General features: G+C 34.8%; 1 protein-coding gene across 2 annotated transcripts in view; it reads right to left on the bottom strand.

Annotated features, from left to right (window-relative positions):
* Positions 1–231: 231 nt before the first annotated feature.
* Positions 232–22,517, bottom strand: part of GOPC (golgi associated PDZ and coiled-coil motif containing) — a gene marked incomplete at both ends in the record, with an annotated part of 38,461 nt that continues 16,175 nt past the window's right edge. Inside the window, 8 exons of one of the 2 annotated variants that reach the window (XM_084227892.1) lie at positions 232–362; positions 2,934–3,114; positions 6,234–6,398; positions 7,628–7,723; positions 12,354–12,517; positions 13,517–13,694; positions 16,505–16,528; positions 18,306–18,470. In XM_084227892.1, the coding sequence (XP_084084018.1) occupies positions 232–362; positions 2,934–3,114; positions 6,234–6,398; positions 7,628–7,723; positions 12,354–12,517; positions 13,517–13,694; positions 16,505–16,528; positions 18,306–18,470 (1,104 nt within the window). The remainder of the gene's footprint in view (positions 363–2,933; positions 3,115–6,233; positions 6,399–7,627; positions 7,724–12,353; positions 12,518–13,516; positions 13,695–16,504; positions 16,529–18,305; positions 18,471–22,517) is intronic. The other variant, XM_084227893.1, reaches the window with a different exon arrangement.

Here is a 22,517-nt window from a genome sequence, read left to right as displayed (position 1 = left end):
TGGTGCTTTACAGTTTTAAGAAAATCACAATTGCTTTACATGCAATAGCTAATTATACCACAGAAAACAGGGAGTTTATGCATTTAGAATTTTCACATGAAGCCCTGAGGTACCCGCCTTTCATTTAGGCAACAAATAGCCTCCCTTGATCTTGTATAGTCTTTGTCACTCTTCCCTAGTGCCCCAAATTCAGAATAGTTTAATTAACAATCTTGTCTGCAGACAGTCAATTTAATAAGATTTTTTATGATACAGACTGTGCAGATCATCTAATTTTGAAGCACTGTCTTCTAGTGGAGTTTCACTTGATGTTCCTAGGTCTCCATTTTCATGTCCATCAGTTACTGCTTTCTTATTAAACCCTGGAACAAAGACAGAAAAAAGCAGATACTTTCTAATTTAAAGATGAAAAAAAAAAAGCTCATAATTTTACTGAGACAAAACTAATAGATAGCTACTGTAATTAATAATAATGAAGCAGGGCCTCCCCAGTGGCGCAGTGGTTGAGTGCTGGGTTGCAAAGCTGCCCGCAGCCTCTGCAGCGCCGGTTCAATCCCCAGCTGCTCCCCGGCTACCGGAGGACGGTCCCACATGGCGCACAGACCTCTCCTACCACCCACTGCTCCCCTCAGCAGTGTACTTCGGTCCTTCTGCCTGCTCTGCTCCCCGCTCTGGCTCTGGTGAATTCTCTCACCCTCCCTGCGCTTCTGACTGTACCCAGTGCTTGTATAAATAAATAAATAAATAAATAAATAAATAAATAAATAAATAAATAAATAGAATCTTAAAAAAAAATAATGAAGCAATGTAACAGGGCCCTAGATCAATCAAGTTAACAATTCCTAAATAAAAGAATTCTTCTTTCTTATAACAGATATCAAATACTATATATATATATAATATCCAGCTGAAAGATTAAAACTAATTTTGGCTAATCTACAAAACAAGTAGACTTGCAAAAAAATGAGGCTATGTCATCAATTTAGTGAGATGTGACATGTGCTAAATAAGAACAAATGGATATACTTTTTGTGATTTGAGTCAGTTAATAGTGATATGTTTTAGGGGCTTATATATTTTTGGTTATTTAAGATATATTTTAAGTGGTATACAATTTACATAGACAAAAGAGAAGTTTTTTTAGTCTTGTATGCAAAAAAGGGGCAAGTTTTCTTACAATGACAGAAAATATAAAAGATAATGAACTCATAGGCAGAGCTGCTACATAAGCTTTCAATAAACTGCCACAAAGGTTTTGTTCAAAATGCATGGGAAAACAGTAATTGCCACTGCTGTCTTTGTGTAGATGACACAGCTTTACCAAATATAGCTTTACCAAAAGGGCAAGAGTTCATCAGTTCACAATAAAACTCTATGCCAGAAGTTTGTAAACTTTTGGTCTCAGGATGCCTTTATATGCCAAAAAAAGCTCCAAAGAGCTTTTGTTTATGTGGGTTATTAATGTTATGTGAATTACTAGCATTTATCATGTTAGTAATTGGAAGTGAGAAATCTAAAAAACTTAACTTTGTTAAAACTGACAATGTTAACAAATAACTATGTGTTCAGTGAAATAACTATTTTTCAAAAATATTTAGTCCAAAAAAGTAGCATCATTTTACAGTTTTGCAGCTCTCTTTAATGCCTGGCTTTATAAAAAAATAACTGGATTCTCAGGCTTCCCTCATTGCCTAGGGGTTAAGTCTCAGCGCTATCATTCTAGAACTGCTGAGACCTGAGTTTAAACTCTGGCCAGAGAGCTGACCCACATGGCGCAGCAGACCTTTCCTGCCTCTCCTGCTGCTCCCCTCAGCAGTGTATTTCAGTAGATCTGCCTGTTCTGCTCCCCACTCTGTTTCTGGTGAATCCTCTCAACCCCCACACCTCTTGCCTATACTCCAGTTCTTTTATGCATAAGTAAATAAATCTTTAAAAAAAAATTAGCTGGATTCTCATATTTCCTTCTGCTTAATCTGTTACAAGTATATGAAAAAAGATTGCCCTTAAATTTAGTTGGAAAAGAGAAGTGTACTTTTAATAGTTTTTTTTTTCAGATAACTGTCAATATTCTTCTTTGATATTGAGCCAAAATTTGACAATATGGAATTTGAAATCATATCAATTTTTTCCACTCAGTTTATGTACCTTGTACTGTGAGTGGCTCTTCTTTGATTTAGGTAAGAGCAAAATCTATAGAGAAGTTTAATAAGATGATGCAAACCTTCCTGTATGCAATGGGAGAGACCCAGCACCATTGAATAGCTCACCCATGTGGCTTTTTTTTTTAAAGCACTTTTTTTCTTAAAAGATTTATTTATTTATTTATGCAAGCACTGGGTACAGTCAGAAGCGTGGGAGGGTGAGAGAATTCACCAGAGCCAGAGTGGGGAACAGAACAGGCAGACAGATGAAATACACTGCTGAGGGGAGCAGCGGGCGCGGCAGGAGAGGTCTGTCGCACCATGTGGGACCCTTGCCAGAGGCCAGGGATTGAACTGGCGCTGCAGAAGCTGTGGGGCAGCTTCGCAGCCCAGGGCTCAACCACTGCGCCACCAGGGGAGGCCCTCACCCATGTGGCTTTAATTGTCACATGGTGCTTAGCCAGGATAAGGGAGGATGGGGGAAGAGAGAAATCACTGAAGGCATTAACTGGGGAAAACAAAGGTACTTCTAACGTCTTCATTGAGAAGATTAAGTCTTGGGTTGTGTGGGGGAAGCCAACCCTTACAGAAAACAGCTTATATTTAACATTAAAAGCAAATTCTACCCAGCCGTCAGAGCCCCTCCCATGGAATAAAACTACAACCAAGGAAAAGTTATTCATTCTACTAATGATGGTTTCCCCATCATAAGAAAATACTGCTAAATATCTGAAGTGTCCATTTAAAAAGTTTATTAATAATAAATATAATAGCCTTTAGGGTGATTTTTACCTTGTAACGCTTTGATTTCCCCACTGGTGTCCTTGCAACTAGCACCAGAATTACTACCTCCCTCTAATTCATCAAGGTACAAACGATAGCGATGTCCACTCTCATCTTCATATTCTACATTTTCGTCATCAGAATCCACTTCAGGAGCCACATAAACTACTTCAAATTCGATCTCTCCTCTCTAAAATGGAGGAAAATGAGAAAGTTAAGTTGTTGTAATCATAACCTAAAGAAGATTTCCAAGTTCTTTGTGGTGAGGGATATAGAGCTGAGGAATAGTCAGACCTCTCAGAAGTAGTTCCTTTCAAAACAAGAGATAATGAAATTCTACAATCTCAAGAGGTAAAAGAGGTTTTAAAGGCCACCATTTTCAAATCAATCCCATGAATCTTCTCCACAAGTAATTTCCTTTTAATATTACAGTAGCCCTTTCTACTGATGAAAGTTTTGCTAATAGACCTGAAATTAAAAAGGATGCTTAAGTTTTTACAATTTACAGAATTCTGCAACAAATGTTCAGTTTAAATGTTATTTTGCCATTTTGTACTTTTCATGGCAATTCAGCAGCTCCATCTAAATAGTCAGATATTAATGCTGCACATAAGTGCATCAGACAAACATTTTTTTGACTAATTCAAGAAACCTCTACACATGATTTGTTTCTTACTGAACAGCAGGTCTTGAAACTGTTAAATTTCCTGAGTACCAGACATAGTGTTAATCAAGATAGTCAGTAATAACAGTAATTGTCATTTACTATTACTATCTTTATTGCACAAAAAATTAAATCCTTCAATCCGGAGAATAACATTTGAGTGAGTTCTGGAGAGAGCAGACAACTCTGGAGAGAGCAGATAACTCTCCATAATGATGAACAAGAAAAACAGAAAAATTGAATTTTGACTCCACAGTCCTTGCTCTTTCTACTAAATGTATATTTTTAATAACAACTTAGTGTTCAAGTAAAAAAAATTACAATTTTTTCATACATCCTTGACTTGTTCTTCCTCCCCTCCTTTCTCTTAATCTCAAAAGTCTCCATTTATCACTGTCCATTGCTTTTATTATTTTTTTAAAGATTTATTTTATTTATACAAGAACCAGGGTACAGGCCAGATACACGGGAGGGTGAGAGGATTCGCCAGAGACAGAGCGGGGAACAGAACAGGCAGACTGACGAAATACACTGCTGAGGGGAGCAGCGGGCGAGACAGGAGAGGTCTGTCACACCATGTGGGTTGCTCCAAGGCTGGCAGGATTGAACAGGCACTGCAAAGGCTGCAGACAGCTTCACAGCGCTGAGTCGAACCGCCTGCGCTACCAGGGAGGCACCCATGCTTTTTATAACAGTATTTTACTTTGTTGAATCACCTATTATGTAAACTTCCAATATTTGTTTTTGTCATTTTGATTTGCTTTATTACATATAACTCCCTCAAATTCCTTTCATTTTACTGTAAATGTAGTTCTTTTTATTCTTATGCTCTGTCTAGTTTTGGTATTACAATAATACTGACATCAAAAAAAAAAGTATTAGGAAGCAGTCCTTGGGTTTTTAGAAACAATTTGAGCAGGATGGGCATAATAAATTCTTCTTTAAAAGTTTGATAGTGGGGTCTCCCTGGTGGTGCAAGGGGTTAAGCACAGCATTATGAAGCTGTATGCAGCCTATGCAGCACGAGTTTGATCCCCAGCCCGCCAGGGAGCAACCCACAGGGCGCAGCAGACCTCTCCTGTCTCGCCTACTGCTCCCCACAGCAGTGTATTTCAGTCAGCCTGCCTGTTCTGTTCCCCACTCTGTCTCTGGTGAATCCTCTCACCCCCCGCATCTCTGGCCTGTGCCCCAGCTCTTGTATGCATAAATAAATCAATCTTAAAAAAATAAATAAAAATTTGATAGTGGACTTCCCTGGTGGTCTAGGGGTTAAATCTCAGTGCTATCACCACTAAGGCCTGAGTTCGTACCCAGTCAGGAAGACTTAACCCACATACAGCACAGCAGATGTCTCCAGTCTCACCCGCTGCTCCCCTTAGCAGAGTATTTCAGTAAATCCACCTATTCTGCTCTCCACTGTCTCTGGTGAATCCTCTCACTCCTGCACCTCTGACCTATACCCCAGTTCTTCTATGCAAAAATTAAAAAAAATGAGAGTTTGATAGAATTCACTAATAAAGCTGTCCCTGAGCTTTCGCTTTGAGGGAAATATTTGATTACTGATACAATTTTCATGATTGTGATTTGTATCTTCTAATCTTCTGTTTCTTCCTAGTTTAATCTTAATAAGCTCATTATTCTAGAAATATGTCCATCTCTTCAGGATTATCAAATTTATATAGTTTTTCATAGTAATATTTTATGATCCTTACATTTTATGCTATCTGTAGTTAATTTCTCATCCTTCATTTCTCATTCTGTTTATTCATGTTTTCTCTCTTTTTTGTTAGCCAAGAGAGAGGCCTGTCAATTTTGTTTAGCTTCTTGGAAAAGCAACACTTAGTTTCACTGATCTTTTGTATATACTTTCTAATTTCTATTTTATTTATTTGTTCTTTTTTTTTTTTTTTTTTTGTGGGACCCTCACCGTGGCCGGGGATCAAACTGGTGCTGCAGAGGCTGCCGGCAGCCTCGCAACCGAGCACTCAACCGCTGCGCCACCAGGAGAGGCCCCTATTTGTTCTCATAATATTTATTTTTTCTAACTTTGGGTTTTGTCTTTTCCTGTTTTTCAAGTTGCTTTGGGTGTAATATTTAGTTGAGTTGTTTCAGATTTTTCTTGTTTCTTAATATGGTCCTATATTTCAATTATCACCTGTCTTAAGACCTCTTTTGTTGCATTCACAAATTCTAATGGGTTTAGCCTTGTTTTCATTAGTCTCAAGTATTTTTTGATTTCCACTTTAATTTCCTCTTTCATGCAACAGCTATGAACAACATGTTGTTTAGACTTCAGGTATTTAAGGCTTTTTCCAGTTTTTTTTTATAGCTGATTTCTAGCTTTATGTGTTTTACTCATTAATGATATTTTGCTTCCTAAATATGAGCTCCTGCTATGAGCACTTTTTGTGTATATGTACTTAATTCTCACAGCTCCCAGATGAGGACTGTAGCACAGAAGACTGAAGTAACACACTCAAAGTTATATAGTTGTGAAAAGAACAAATAAGAATTTTGGTCTGTGTATCTGGCCACATATCTTCTATAAAAACCCCAAATCAAAGGAAGCTAGTATCTAAATATATAAACACTTGACTACTTGAGAAAGCTCCTAAGGGAAATATAAGTACAGAAAGGGAATTTACCTGCTGAGAAAGAATGGTTACAGCTTCTTTATGCTTTGTGTCTCTTAGATTTACTCCATTAACAGCCAGAATAGCATCTCCAACATGGAGACCTCCACATCTATCAGCAGGTTGTCCTGGGTGGATCTCAGAAATGAGAATTGGAACACCATGTTCTTTCCCACCCTAACAATAACAAAACAGTAAATTAGTTTACTCTGTGTATAGTTACAGACTCTTCTAGCAATAAAAGGATCTTTTAATAAGCACCTCTACTGTATGAATACTGAGTAAAATGTTACTTGCCACTTAGCAAAAAATATAATAATTTCTACATTAATGGCAGATAAATTATGACTATCATTAACTCTGAGTAAAATGATTAATAACATACATGTACCTTTCTAAAATATTCCAGAAGGGGAAAACAAAACAACAAACTATATCAACCAATCTCTTTTAAACATAAATGAAAATGTTTATTAGTAGTCCACACCATTAGGTTTCATCTTATCTAAATCACTATGAATGACAGAGCACACCATTATCTTATGGACCACAAAAATAAATGTAAGATTATAAAATGAATCTCAATTTCAGAGATTAAAATGTTAAAAAATGTGCAAGGAAAAAGTGATAAAATGTAGTATTTCATTCCTACTGCTTTTTATGTCCTATATATGCACACACACATATTTCTCCTACCAAAATGAATGCTCTTTGAAGGCAGCACATAATAAAAGGTAGATAGATATTCAATAAATACCCACTGGATAAGCTTTTTATTACAAGAAACATTCTTACATTAAACAATACCAGAAAGCAACTGAACTGATACAGTGCCTAATTATTAATAAATGAATATTAAAGTCAGCTTATCCATTCATGAGGAATAAAGCATTAAGCAATAGCCAAACGACTTCAAATATGCACTTTTTAATAGATTGCTCTCAGGAATGTTGCTCAAGACTGAACTACTGCTTGCAAAGCTATCAAAGTTTAAAAGGAAGGCTAGCTCAATCCCAGAAGAGGCAGTAAAGTATGACAGCAAAGAAATGAGACAAAAGAAAGATAACACATACTCTAGAAAAAGAACATACAATTTGGAGTTATTTAACATAGAAGAAAACAGTCAAATTCATTTTCCAAAGGCTCTTGGAGGCATCACTGGATGTGGTACTAAACTACTACTTGAGTCATAATGAAAGAATTAAAAATTATTGTCACTAAAGGCATACTTAATAGTTACTAGGAAGATTCACATTTAACAAAGCTTATACAGAAATGTTGGTGCTCATGAGGAAAATTTATTTATTTAGAAAATATATCCAGAATACTTTGTTTCCCAATAATGTCCAACAAAGAAGCATGATTATACTATAATTGTAGAAAAGACTGGAAGCACTACTTCTTACTGTAATTGAAATCCCAAGGCCTTCATGATCTTCCTTAAGGAGGAGCACTTTTCTAATTGGACCAACACCTTGGCTTTTCTTTAAAGAGTCTTGATCCTTTTCGTATGGGGGAAAAGGAGGGAAAATTATTATTACTTAAATAATACAGTAAATGGAATAAGCCTGTCCTATAAAACTTGCTTATAGAAATCTTTATTATTTTCATCAAATAGATACATAGTATAGGTAATAGATAAAAATGGAAAAGTGAAGTTATCTGTCAAAGTTGTGAAATGTGTAGTTGATTTTTCTCCCTCTTTTGTCAATTTCCTAATATTGATACATCTTTTTTTTTTAAACTATAGGACTTTAGAAAAGAAATTACTGCCAAGAATTAATTGATGAACAAATATTTTCAATAAAAATGGGTAACTGCTTATGTTCACTGGAAAATATCTTAAAGATGGACATTTTCACAAACTTATAGAATTGAGAAACAAATGGACAACTGGATCATTGATTAATTTTTGATGCCTTTGGGCTCTGGAGTCTACAAGACCTTACTCCATTAGTAATTCTTTCTCTGGTACCTTTACTCATTTCCTCTCAGCTTCTTGCCTATTCAACTTATAAAGTCTAAGTCTCTTCCAGCTTTAAAATGTTGAAAAATGTATAAACATAAAACAAAATTAAAAACTTTAATTACCTACTATCTTCTTTAGTTACTATCCTACTCTATCTTTCCTTAAGCTCCACACACATTTAATCCTCACCATTTAACTACACTTCCATGTCTCTAATAATGCTAATAACATTAATTATTCTAATAACTATAATTAGGGTTTTACCCCTATGTAATCCATGGAAATTATATTCTCTACAGTCACTGGTAACCAATATGGCTACATCCAATAAACACTTCAGTCACTACTTGAACCTTGCATAAGAAGTTGATAATGTTCACCTCTCTCCCTTGTTGAAACCCTCTTTTTTCCTTGTTTTCTAATACACTGCTGTTCTAGATGGCTTATCCCTGATATATGTACAGGCTCCTTCCTTTGCCTATTCATCTCCTCCTATCATTCCATAAAAATTCCTTTCCATCCATGACCTCCTTCTATTTTCTTTTTTTAATTCAGGGAACATTGGTTGTGTTTTAGGAGTATAGGATCTCCTTCTTCAGGTGTTATACCACACCCAACCAAAAGACCCACAGAATCTACCACTCAGCATAATCCATTGTGCTTCTTCTCCACTTCTTTCTCACCCCCACCCAACTGTGGTAGCCTCAGTTCTATTGTCACATCGGTAGGGACTGTTATTCATTTGGCTTTATCTGACTTGATTCTCTATATCCCACATATAAGTGATACTGTATGGTATCTGTCTTTCTCATTTTGACTTATTTTGCATAAACCCCTTCAGCTCCATCAATATTGTTACAAGTAGCTAGTGTATATTTTTGATAGCTGAGTAGTATTCCATTATGTATATTACCACATCTTTCTGATCCGTTCATCTGTTTTTGGACACCTAGGTAGTCTCCATAATTCGGTTATTGTAAATAGTGCTGCAATGAACAGAGGAGTGTATATTTCTTTTCAAATTTGTGTTTTCATATTCTTCTACTTAGGAGTAGAATTACTGGCACATATGAAACATCCACTTTTAGCCTTTTGAGAAACCTCCATGCTATTTTCCACAGGGGCTGGGCCAGTCTACATTCCCACCAACAGTGTAAAAGGGATCCTTTTTCTCCACATCCTTACCAACACCTGCCTCTGCTCTTTTTGATATGGATCACTTTCATGAATGTGAAATGGTATTTCAGTGTGGGTTTTATTTGCATTTTCCTGATGATAAGTATTGATGAGGATTTTTTCATGTCTATTAGCCCTTTGTATGTCTTCTTACTGTTCCAGCTCATTGGTTTCACATAGGAAGGCAACTGCTTTCTGTGTATTGTGTACTGATTTTGTATCCCACCAATTTGCTGAAGTGATTTATTGTTCCAATTTGTTTTTCAGTAGCATCTTTAAGGTTCTTTATGTATATTTTCATGTCATCTGCAAATAAAAGTAGTCTTACCTCTCTCTCAATTTGTATTCCTTTTGTATCTTTCTCTTGCTTAATAGCTCTAGCTAGGACTTCCAATACTATGTTGAAGAGCAGTGGTGAAAGTAGACCCTTGTATTGGTGGAAATCTTAGTGGAAGAGCTTTCAGATTTTCACTACTGAGAATGATGTTAACTGTGGTTCCGTCATATAAATGGTCTTTTTTATGTTGAGCTATGTTCCATCTATCCCAGTTCTTTGAGCGTTTTCATAATTGGATGTTGAATCGCCCTTGGCATCCATTGATACGATCATCTAATTTTTATTTTTTCTTTTATTTTATGTGGTGAATGATGTTGATTATTTTCAGATGTAAACCATCTTTGTGCACCTAAGGTAAATCCCACTGAGTCATGATTATAATCCTTTCAATGCACTGTTGGATTTGGTATGTTAAGATTTTGTTGAAGATTTTTGCATCTATGTTCATTAGGGAAACTGGTTTGAAGTTTTCTTTTTGTGTTTTTTTTTTTTTGTCTGGTTTTGGTATTCAGGTAATGTTAGCCCTATAAAAAGTCTTTCTCAACTTTTCAGAAGAGTTTGAGGAGGATAGATATTAGCTCATCTTCAAGATTTGGTATAACTTGTGAAACTGGTCCTGGACTTGTGTTTTTTGGGAAACTTGATTACTGTTTTAATTTCCTTACTTATAATTAATTGGTCTGTTCAGGTTTTCTATTTCTTCCCTACTCAGTCTTGCATGGTTGTATATTTTCTAATTTTTCCATCTCTTTCAGGATATTCAACTTACTAGCATATAAATGCTTATAGTAGTCTCTTATGATCCGTTGAATTTCTGAGATGTGCTGTAATTTCTTTGGCTTCATTTCTGACCGTATTTATTTGAGTTTTGTCTCTTATTTTCTTTGTGACTAGCTAGAGGTTTGTCTATTTTGTTGATTTTTTTCCAAAGAATCAGCTTTTGGTCTCATTAATCTTTTGGACTATCTTTTTATTTCAATTTCATTTATTTCTGCTCTAAGTTTTTATTATTTCCGTCCTTTTACTGGCTTTTGGTTTTGTTTATTCTTTTTTCTAATTCCTTAGGCAAGAGATAAAACTATTTACTTAAGTTCTTTTTTTCTTTCTTGATGTGGGCCTATATAGCAATATACTTTCCTCTCTGTGCTGCTTCTGCTATGTCTCATAAGTACAGAAAGGTTGTGTCCTCATTATCATTTGTTTCGAGGTATTTTTTTATTTCTTCTCTGATTTCTTCCTTAACCCAATAGTCATCAGTAGTTTGTTGTTCCGTCTCCATATATTAAGGCCTTTCTTGCTATCTTTTAGTGGTGGATTTCTAGTTTGATATGAGCCTTGTATCCTTTTTACTCTCTACATATTTTCCCTGGGTCAATGAATCAATGCCATTGTTTCAACTGTAACAGATGGATGATTTCCCTAATAATTTTTCAAGTGAAACTACTCTTCTGAATTCCAGAATCATATATCCAACTGGAAATATCCTGACTGTCCCACTGGGTACCGCAAACACTACAGTCTAAAACCGATCTTAATCATCTTTCTCCTAAAACCAGCCTTTTCCTCTATATGTTTATCAGTCAGTACCATCATCTTACTCATTTCTAAACCAAATACTCAGACTCTTTTTCATTTACCTACTCCAACAAAAGTTTGATTCTAATGCTCTCAAACTTGCCCTTCCTCTCAAATAACTTCTGCTATCATAGCTTTCCTCTTGAATTCCTAGAGTATCTTTCCAATGTATCTCCTTGAATCCAACTAGGTCCTCTTTTAAGACATACTCTTCACTATTCCAAAGTGACTGTCAAAGTGTTAAATCTTATTAAATCCATTATTTTATTTAAAAATTCCATGGTTATCAGGTTAGAAGTTCAAAGTAATTTAGCATAAAATAACTTTTGTCATCAGGTCACTACCAGATGGTAGTGGGAAACACCAGTGACCAGAGAAGACAACAGTGTGTGTGTTTATTGCAATCCCTACTTCTCTCTCTGACATACCATTCATATATGTTGATTCTTCTTAAATAATCTTCATATGGTATTAGGAAATATGAACTACTGGGTAAGGGTCTGACATGCTTTTATTATATTAACATTTGTATCATTAGGCAGCTGTTGTGTTGAAATTTAATAAAGATCTGTCCCGATAGAAAGAAAAGTTTCCTTTATAATGGTAGCTTAAGCAGAAGACAACTGGGCAGAACTCAAATTTCATCTTAATTCAAGACCAAACAGGTGTAATTATTAGTTCAGAAACTACATTTGAATTTAGTTCAATTCCCTAAAGAATTGCCCAGAAATATTAGCCGAATTATCAACATGACCACCCCCACACTCCCCGCTAAGCTTAAAAAAAATTCAAATCTACCTAATCGTGATGCAGAAAATTTAAAAATATGGCCCAATATAATATAAATGTACATTTGCTAACAATAGTTTACTACCTTCATTGATATCACTTTCAGGGCAGGTCAGTTTGTTAAAAGCTACAGATTGCTGAAACTTTAAATATGTTATCTGTTTTAAATAAGTTAGATCCCTTTTCACTTATTAAATAAAGTTTTACAAACTATTAGAATGAAGAAAATAAAATGACCCTCTGATTATAGGAAAAAAGAGACTAAGCGAGAAATAGCAAAACATACATGGCCTGGTGGTGCTTGCATTGGTCGTTTCAGGTCATTACGTCCTCTGCAGGCTCTGATAACAGTTTTGTGACGATGCAAATGTATTTCAGCTTCCAGTTGGTTCCAAAGCTTATCATGAGCAGGTCCCTTCATATCACGTCCTAGTAACTGTATTTGCTGGACTCTTAATATTGGGGACAGGGTTAATTTGGTGAATTTTTCATTGTGTATAATATAGAGAGAATTCAGAAGAATTACTAAAAATAAGTACATATATCTTTCTACAAAAATCTGTTAGTAATAAAATTAATTCTCATAAACCTCCTGTCTCTCAGAATTATAAAGATAAATCTGTCCTCTGAAAAGGACAGGTGTCATCACGGCAAAACCAGTTTAAAAAAAATGAATGAGAACTTCTTTAGTCATATTCTTAAATCATATATCTAAAAACAATTCAGGACACCAATGTCAATTAACATGTGCTTCATGTCTTGCTGCAATCAAGACAGGTCATAGAAATCAAATACTGAATGCCTGTCTTTAGATGAGGCTAACTGTACAAAGACATTTCTTCTAATGAGAATTTCTTTTTACAAAGTGATTATTTTACCTGTGGTAGAAGTGGTTAGAAAATGTGCTCCTTAATATAAAATTTTACAGGTTCTACATTAGTTCTTAATGTGACATTACAAATAATGAACAGAAAATTATTTCATATTAATCACCAAAGTTTGTAAGTCATTGCAAAAAAATTAATACAAGCAGAACTCTGTATTATTATGATAAAATCATTGTCATTCCACAGGGTTTCTGAGAGGCAACTGAGTTTCAGTGATCACAGAAAGAATTCTTCATGGAAGCTGTGGATATATGTGAAAATCATTTGTTATGGAGTCAAGGCAGGAAGTAGGTAAAAGTTCAGTTTTAAAGCTGTTAGCAATTCAGAGAGAGAGAGAGAAAGTAAAGCAGAATAGTTACTTAGTATGACTAAATAAATCTGCAATATATAGTGCTGTAAATACTAAGGAGCATGTCATACCCAATTATAAAATTGCTTAGGGTAAAGACAGTTCCACTTCCCACAAAAGATAGGCATCAACTTCACTAAATATCCAATTTGTCACCAAAGACCACAGGGTGTTTAAAAAACAATGGGTATCCTTTTTTTTTTTTTTCTACACACCTTCCTGCTAGTTCCTTATCCAAGTACTTGGCAGCCAGTCTTGCCCCATAAACTTCAGCCTGGAGAACAGCTATATGTCTACGAAGGGCTTCATTCTCTTTTCTCAATAACTTCACTTCAGCTTCAAGTTGAGCTTCTTTCATTTTTTCTTTTTTATTTGCTTCAAGCTCTCTCTCCTATTGTAATTTTTAAAAAATACATAGTGTAATGAAAATACCTTTAAGATCCTTTAGCAATATACTTTGTTCCTTAAAATACACAAAAGCACACAATTTATGATACCAACAATGAAAGCAGATGATAAATATTATCACTTCCTTTCTGTAAAAATGGAAGACAAAGATTTGGATCTAGTTCTTCTTAACTAGTATCAGAAGATAAGAGCAATTTAGGACCTTGATACTTCTAAAAGAAATAGTGTCTTTAAGCTCATGTTATCACATACTAATCGAAGTAGTTTCAATGGGTCACTGAATAGTCCTTTCTAAAAATTATCCAAGAAACTAGACAAAATAAAAATAATTGCTTTGGTGGCTGTGCCCAAACAGTTCATTAATGTTAAAGCCACAATTCTATAAAGCAAGTCAAAATCATTCAGTTATATTGACATTACATGTTATAGATAATTTATCTGGTTATTAGAAATTTACAATGCTTAAGTTAGAACAGATATTCTAATTTTTAGAAAAATATTTGATACCATGGAAAAATGTTGATAACAACTGCATTAAAACATGTATGCATTAAAGATTTTCTATAAGCGTAAGCATATCTGTAAAGTAGATGATCACTGAATTTTGAGATCTGGCTCATTATCTGCCCATACATTACAGTGAATGAAGATCTGTTTCCTCAGGAATATACTGGCTTCACTTGCCTACTATGAGGTAGCGTGGACATCCACTTTCATGTCCATAAAAGGATGCCTGAGTATGCTCCAATTGGTAGAATCCACATATGTAAATTTATAGGTGCTAGTCAGAGAATATAACATTAAGATCCTTGAAATCAAACTTTTAGATTACGTTCACATGTGAGAAATAATGTTCTATTTACTTTTTAAAAGTATAAATTATAGTACATCTGTTCCTCTAAATGCAAGGTTACATGCAATGCCTTCAAAATCCAAGCACAGAACAGATTGGTGAATATAAGACAAAGTGAAATAGAAAACAGCACAAAATCCTGCCAAAGGCCATCTCCCCTCACCCCCCCCCCACATAAACACACACACACACAAGCTGTCTGCTAATCACAACCTTCTGAGAATTAAATATGGCCTCTGATAGTGTTATTTTTGGATCTGGAAAACCACATACACTGTATTTATCCTAAGTAAAACTTTTTCCTAACACATTAATTTATAAAACCTATAAATTCTGTGAAATACAGTTATATTTGTTGACAACATATGTAAGACACTGTTCCTTAAACAACCATATTTCTTTTATGAGACTTAAGATCTACCTTAGTACCAGGAAAAATTATTTCTCTTGAGAAAGGTGGTAATGATTCTGTTTCTATTGTATGGGTACTGTTTATTGTAATTATTTCCTTTTTTATTCTGGATATTAAAATGCCAAGAAACAAATTTAAGCCAATTTCTAGTGATTTATGGAATATGTCTACTGTGGTCTACACTGCTTTGACAACAGTGTATGTAAACATCATGACAAGATGCATTCAAGTACTAGGAAATGAGTACCATAATCTTAAAAATAAAAAATAATATACAAGCCGAAATGGACAACTATACCAAATGTTGGCTATATTTATCACTTCTTTGAATAAAAACATTTGCTATGTATGTCATTAAAAAAAGAAAGATTAGCTAGCAGGCTTTTTCAACTTCTGTAAAAGAAAATAACCACTAAAACATAGTTTCTAGGTATGGTTTTTAAAAAATATGAGGAAATAATAACCCAGAAACCTCCTTTGATAACAACTTAGGACTTATTAAAATTTCAGAACCTATTTCCTAAAAAGGCAGGTGTTTATTTCAAAAGAAACCAGTTTGGATAACATAAAATGTTTTATTATGACATTAATTGAAGTTAATGTTGTTTATTTCAAAGTTCCTAAAAGAATAAGAATTCTTTAGTTTATAAGCCAAACAAACTTTATCTTGAAAATTATCTACTACAATTATTTTAATGAGCAATTTGTACAATATTTATGAAATCTGAAAAACATATTATGCCATCACTTTAATTGTTTAAACCCCAGGCATGACAAACTCCCAGGCATGAAATTCAAAGATGCAAGCAAGAATAGGGCTAAGAATAGTGAAGTTAATCACTTTTAAGGAAAGTTTTCTTTTGCTTCTTTTAGTTAATTGTTTTTTTATTAGGTAACAACTAAGAAGTTTATTTGGTACTTGGATATTTAAATAGTCTATATTTTTTCAAGAAGTAAAACCATGTGACAAACTGCAACCTGATTAGGTTGGGGCAGTCGGGAAAATATTAAGAATTTACATAGTACTGTTATTTTCTAAAATTAAGTTCTGGTAAAGGATTTCAAATTTTAGTAGTTTCAAGGGCCACACAATTATTCTCAAAACTGTTGAAAAGTTACAACACAGCACTGGATGACTAAGAAACCAACATGCATATTCTTTCTCTAGAAATAAATTCAAACAAAAAAATAGAAAAAAAATTAGGCTTGTTTAATATTTCTTCAAAACACTCAAGTGGAAAAACCAATTGCCCTTTTGAAGTAGAGGTTTGAGGAAGTTGTAACATTCAGAAGTTGTCAAAAATTGATGGGCTTTGCAAATAATGGCTATAAATCATAAACCAAAGGAAAATCTTTAACATGTAGTAAAAAAAAGGCAATGGACTTCCCACTCAGCTTTTCAGGTGTTGACATATTTAAAAAAGCCATCATTATCACTTTCAAACACAAAATGACAACATGTGAAATGCAAATAAACAAGAACACTTGTGTATGACAAACTAAATCAAAACAGAAACAGCACACTTACCAATTCTTCCACAGAGGGGACAGACTTAAGGTATAAGAACAAAGTTTTATCATTAGGAAAAAAAAAGATGAATTTATCTAGTGATACAATCATTACAAGGAGAATTCCCATGTTTAATACCAATTGGGTAACGTTCATTGGAAATATATTTGAAAATCTGTAAGAAATATTAACTATATAGTACTAGATTAAAAACTTTTGTTTGATCGAAATTAGTCAAAGTCTAGTCAAAGGCAGGTTTAATGTCTTTCCACTATATTATTCTGTTTGAAACACAATGCTAAAACTTTAGGTAAATTCTTTTCTAGTAAAAATGTATAATGTATCTCAATGTTAATATCAAATATTAAAGCAGCAGTTATGAATCTGACTCATTTCTGTTACAGAACAATACTACTGAGATACACTGAATTTTAGACTTGATGGAACTGTAAATATTCATTTAATTAAATTTTAACATACCATTATTATAAACAAATTAATCAATCAAATGGAATTAACTGAAAATAAATAAAACTTTAAAATGTCACTACTCTCATTATCAACACCACTTCATCTCCTGTCTCCCTCACAGTATCTGTCTTACTTATTGAGGTGCTCCCTATATTTAACAAAGTGTCTGGCATATAGTACATACTCTACATGAGGTTAAACTGAAATAAAATATAATTTTTTTCTATGTAAACAACCTATATTAATTAAGGGGAAATAATTATGTGAAACTTATACAATGAAATATTATATAAACATTACAAAATGTTCAGTATTGGGAAAATGGTTATAACATATTAAGAGGCAAAGAAAAAAATGTGCCACTGGTTGGCACCCAATTGCATTTTCCCCTTTTTCCTTATTAACAAAACTCCAACTTTACTTAAGTGGTGGCTATGTAACCAAGACTGACGGATGCTAGGACTGCAAGAGAGATCTCCAAATTCACCAGCAAAAATTCTTGAGGATTTCAGTTAAAATTCTTTAAAGTAAACTAATGTATCTGGGAAACAAATTTTTACCCTTTCCTAGTGCCTGGAATATAGACAAGAAGAAATAAGAGGAAAGCAACCATGAGGATGGTAGAACCTGGACCTATTATCTTATGGAACTGTCATATCACTTCCGGATAGTGTGTCTTCCGGAGGTGAGATAAAACAGTTTATACTAGTCAACAATAACCCCAGTGTTACTTGGAATTTCTGTTGTATGTAGCTGAACAAATTCTACCTGATACAGTATACCAAAAGGTTGTTTATTATGTTCTAATCATAAACATCTCTTAAATATATTTATACAGATATTTTTACATAGAAAAAATTCTGAAGTATCATCTGGTGATTAATGTTCTCACCTCTTGTTAATGAGATCACAGATGATCACGAGGATCATTTGTACATTTCCTGTATTTTCTAAATTTCCCACAGTGCACGTATTACCTTTTAAAATTAAAAGGCCTCATTAGGGGCCTCCTTGGTGGCGCAAGGGGTTAAAGTACAGCACTGGGAAGCTATCCGCAGACTCTGCAGCATGAGTTCAATCCCCAGCGAGGGAGCCACCCACATGGTACAGCAGACCTCTCCTGTCTCACCCCCTACTCTCCCCTCAGCAGTGTATTTCAATAGATGTGTCTGTTCTGCTCCCCACTGTCTCTGGTGAATTCTCTCACCCTCCGGCACCTCTGGCCTGTACCCCAGTTCTTGTATGCATAAATAAATCTTTAAAAAATAAATTAAATGGCATCATTAAAGAGTGTCCTCTGTATGCTCTAAAATAAATGTTAGTATATGGTACTCTCCAAACTACTTACCAATTTTGCCTTAATGGTACCAGAGTCAACACTCTGGCCAGTTTTCGCATGAAGCTGAAGCTGAATAGAATGCAACTGTAAAAGCTGATCGTGCACTTCTTTCTCCAGTACAACTTTCTCTGCTTGGGTCTCTGTCAGTTCAGATTTCAGATCCACCAACTGTGCCTTATAAAACAACAACAAAATACATTAAGTATGCTTAATATTCTTTATTTAGTATTTATCATTCAAAAAAGATTAGAGAGGCTATCTCTGAAATGAATAAACACTAGAAGAGCATTACCTGACTGAGATAGAGGACATCCATCCAAACTGACATAAAATCAGTAATAAAAGGAAAATATTTCAGTAACAAGAAAACTCCACTATAAACATTTAACTTCTAGTAACACAGAATGCTACTCCACTGAATTCTTTCTTCACTGTTTTATCTTTATATGTTTATGAAAACACACAGAGGGGATTTTACACCAAACTGTAAAAATATGTTATAGTGGTCCACTAACATTAGTAGTATATTAGAAGAGAAACCAATAAGTAGTGCTCTGTCTTCATCCCAGGGAATACTAAACCATATCAGTATAACCACTATCTAATAAAGTTATTTTAGGTGCTAACGCATGTGCTACTGAGGCTACAGTGGGCCTAAAGATCAGAGTTAATTGTAAACTACAGTTAATTGTTACACCATAAAACAACTCATCAAAACCATTTATTCATTCAATTTGAAGTTTCTCATTTTTCAGAACAGATCCATTGCTTTATAATTGTGCACAGGATGTGTCCCCCATATGTGTTTGGTGTTACTAACTAGCCAGCAGATTAAAGTTCAAGGCAAGGTCTTGGCTTTCTATTCAATTCAATGTAATTTTACTAAGCATCTAAGAGCCCAGAGCTATGCCAGCATAGAAACAAAAAAGTGTGGGAAATACTTTGAAATTATATTTTGAGAGACTTTCATATCAATTAAAATGATAAATATGCATTCCAACCAACTAAAGAAAAATGTGGCAAATTAAAGTTATATTTATAATTGGTCCAGGCCCACGGCGCAGAGATGCCAGAGGACTGGAATGTATTTCTAGATTCCAACAGCATTAATTAGTGCCTAGTAGATAAAAGATACTCAATAATTCTATTCAAGTTGAAATGAATTTTAATAGCTGTGGTTCCAGATAAATCACTGTCTCAAGTTTTCTCACTTATGAAACAGGGGTAATTTCTAAGGTTTTGACTATTTTCTGTAGACTATTAATCTGATATACAAAGCAATTTACCCATTTGCTAGTCTATTAGAGTTCTCAGAAAGGTCTCATAACAATATTTCTTGATTTCTGGCATGTTCTTGACTATTTATTTGTAGTCTTATACCTGAAGTCAGTTTGGCTGAATACAAAATCGTTAGCTCCTATTTTCTTTCTTTGAGTATTTTATATATGTTGCTCCACTGCTTTCTGGTACAAAATTCTGACTGCTATTGAGATGTCCAGTCCCAACCTTTTCTTCTCTTATAAATGAGTTGGTCTTTGCTTTATTTTTAAATCCCAGTATTTTACTAAAATATATCTTGGTGTTAATCATTCTAGGTCCATGTATACTCTTTCAATATACAGATTCCATCTTGTTTTATTTCAGAAATTTTTGTTGGTAAGATTTTTTGAGTGAGTGAACTGATTAGTAATTTTTGTCATTAAGGTAAAATTCCCAAGATATGAGATAATGAAAATATTTTGGAACTAGATGCAGGTGGTGGTTTGAATATTATAAATCCCACCAAATATTAATATTAATCATTTTAAAGCGAACAATTCTAGTTCACCTGCATCTAGTTCCAAAATATTTTCATACCTATGAAAGTAGTCACAACTCATTCTCCCTATGCCTAGCTTCTGGGACCACCAATCTGTACGTTTCTATGGACTTACCTATTTTAAATATTTCAGCAAGTGGAAGCATAAAATCTGTGATCTTGCGTGTCTGGCTTCTTTCATTTAGCATAGTATTTTCAAGGTTCATCCATGTTATAGCTTATACCAACACTTTATTCCTTTTTATGGCTGAACAACATTATACCATGTATATACCCCCACTTGTGAGTATATGCCACAATGTGTTGATCATCCACTGGTAGAGATTTCGGCTGTTTCACCTTTTGGTGATAATGCACAGTGCGGCTATGAACATGTGTGTATGTATATTCGCGTGTGTTTTCAGTTCGTCTGGGGATATGTGTAGAAATCCTGGATCATATAATACTTCTGTTTAACTTTATAAGAAACTGTAAAACTTTCATAGTCACTAAACCATTTTACAGCAAATAAGGATTTATTGATAATAATTTTATTTATATTTTTATTTTTAAAAACTTTTTTTTTAAAGATTTATTTATTTATTTATACAGGCACTGGGTACAGTGAGAGGTGTGGGAGGGTGAGAGAATTCACCAGAGCGGAGAGTAGAACAGGCAGAGTGACGAAGTACACTGCTGAGGGGAGCAGTGGGCGGCAGAAGAGGTCTGTGCGCCATGTGGGACCCTCGCCCGGCGGCCAGGGATCAAACCAGAGCTGCAGAAGCTGCGGGCAGCTCAGTGCTCAACCGCTGCGCCACCGGGGAGGCCCTATTGATAATAATTTTAAACATCTGCTTTCAAGTTTCCTCAGGGAATCCAATTATACTAACATTAATTACACTTCTTTCTTCCATATTTGTAATTTTTTCCCAAATCTTTTTTCTTGTAATTTTTTTTCCTTGCTATTCTTACTAAATTGTATATTTCCTTCTAACTTATTTTTCATTCTTGACTTTTCCCCTAAGTCTCTACAAGTATTTGTTTTGGTTTTTTAAATGATTATACTTCCAAGTTTTCCTACATCTGAATTTTACTGCTTTATTGATAGTTGAATATTAATTTCCTTTAGTTGATTTTATAGCAGTTTTCAGTTTCATCTACTTTGTGGCCATATATTTCTGATACAGCTTGATTGTATAGTGTTATATTATTCTATTAGTTTTCATTATTTTTGATTATAGCCCCTCTTATTGGGACTCATTATTCTCAATTCATGTTTAAATAAAATGCATTTTCACGTACATATAAAAGAAGACCTCCAATATAGGGGGTTAATAATGCACAGGTAATACTCCTAGCTTCACAGCTGGCAGACACCCTCTTCTAGCCTTAAAGTGAACTATTTAAAACCATGGCTTCTTATGTAGCCATAACCACTGTTTTGAAAGCATCCTTCCCTACCCTGATTATAACATTCTCTTCCCTTCAAACTTAAATTTCTGCTCTGCTCAACTTGGATTCTACTTCTGGCAGCATTTCTTTACATTTACACTCTATCCCAAAGCAGTTTTTGTTAGAAATTCCAGAGATTCAGAAAGTGCTTTCTAATCTTCCTGAAGAGTCAACCTGGAGGCAAGTTTGCCAATTTTATCAGGTTTGTTTGCTCAAGTTAGTGAGCAAAGTAGTCTGTGATGATTTCCATCCAAATGTCATCTTCTTTTGGTGATTTCAGTGTTTCTGGGCTCTCCTGCCATATAGGAGCTCCTCCACATGAGATCTGTGTGGGTTCTGCTATCCTAACCTACCACATTCTGGGACTTGTAAGGACAACACATTCTGGGGCTAGTTTTGCTAAAGAGGCTATCACTGCTTTTCTTCTGTGATTCCTGTTTGCATGTAACCGGAAGAGTATGTAACAGTATTTATACATCTGTCACAAATACTCTTAACTGAAAAAACTTAGAAAAAACTGTAAATGTATCATAAAAATGCTTTATAGGTTTTTTGCCCATTTAACAAGTTGCCCACCAAAAATAAACATTTAAAATCAAATATTAATGAACAATAATCAGAGTACTTTGAAAATTTCACTGCTAAAGTAAACCTGGTCTAGAAAGTCCTTCTTAAGTCTTTGGTTCGTCTTGGTCTTTGAAACAGTAATAATCACAAAAGAGGGCCTCTCCGGTGGCGCAGTGGTTGAGCGTTGGGTTGCGAAGCTGCCCGCAGCCTCTGCAGTGCCAGTTCGATCCCCGGCTGCTCCCCGGCCACAGGAGGAGGGTCCCACATGGTGCACAGACCTCTCCTGCCACCCGCTGCTCCCCTCAGCAGTGTACTTCGGTCCTTCTGCCTGCTCTGCTCCCCGCTCTGGCTCTGGTGAATTCTCTCACCCTCCTGTGTTTCTGACTATACCCAGTGCTTGTATA

This window comes from Talpa europaea (genome assembly GCF_964194135.1).
Source record: "Talpa europaea genome assembly, chromosome: 2".
Classification (NCBI taxonomy): Eukaryota; Metazoa; Chordata; class Mammalia; order Eulipotyphla; family Talpidae; genus Talpa; species Talpa europaea.
The sequence above is the reverse complement of the archived record's forward strand: the minus strand, read 5'-3'. Positions and strand labels throughout refer to the sequence as shown.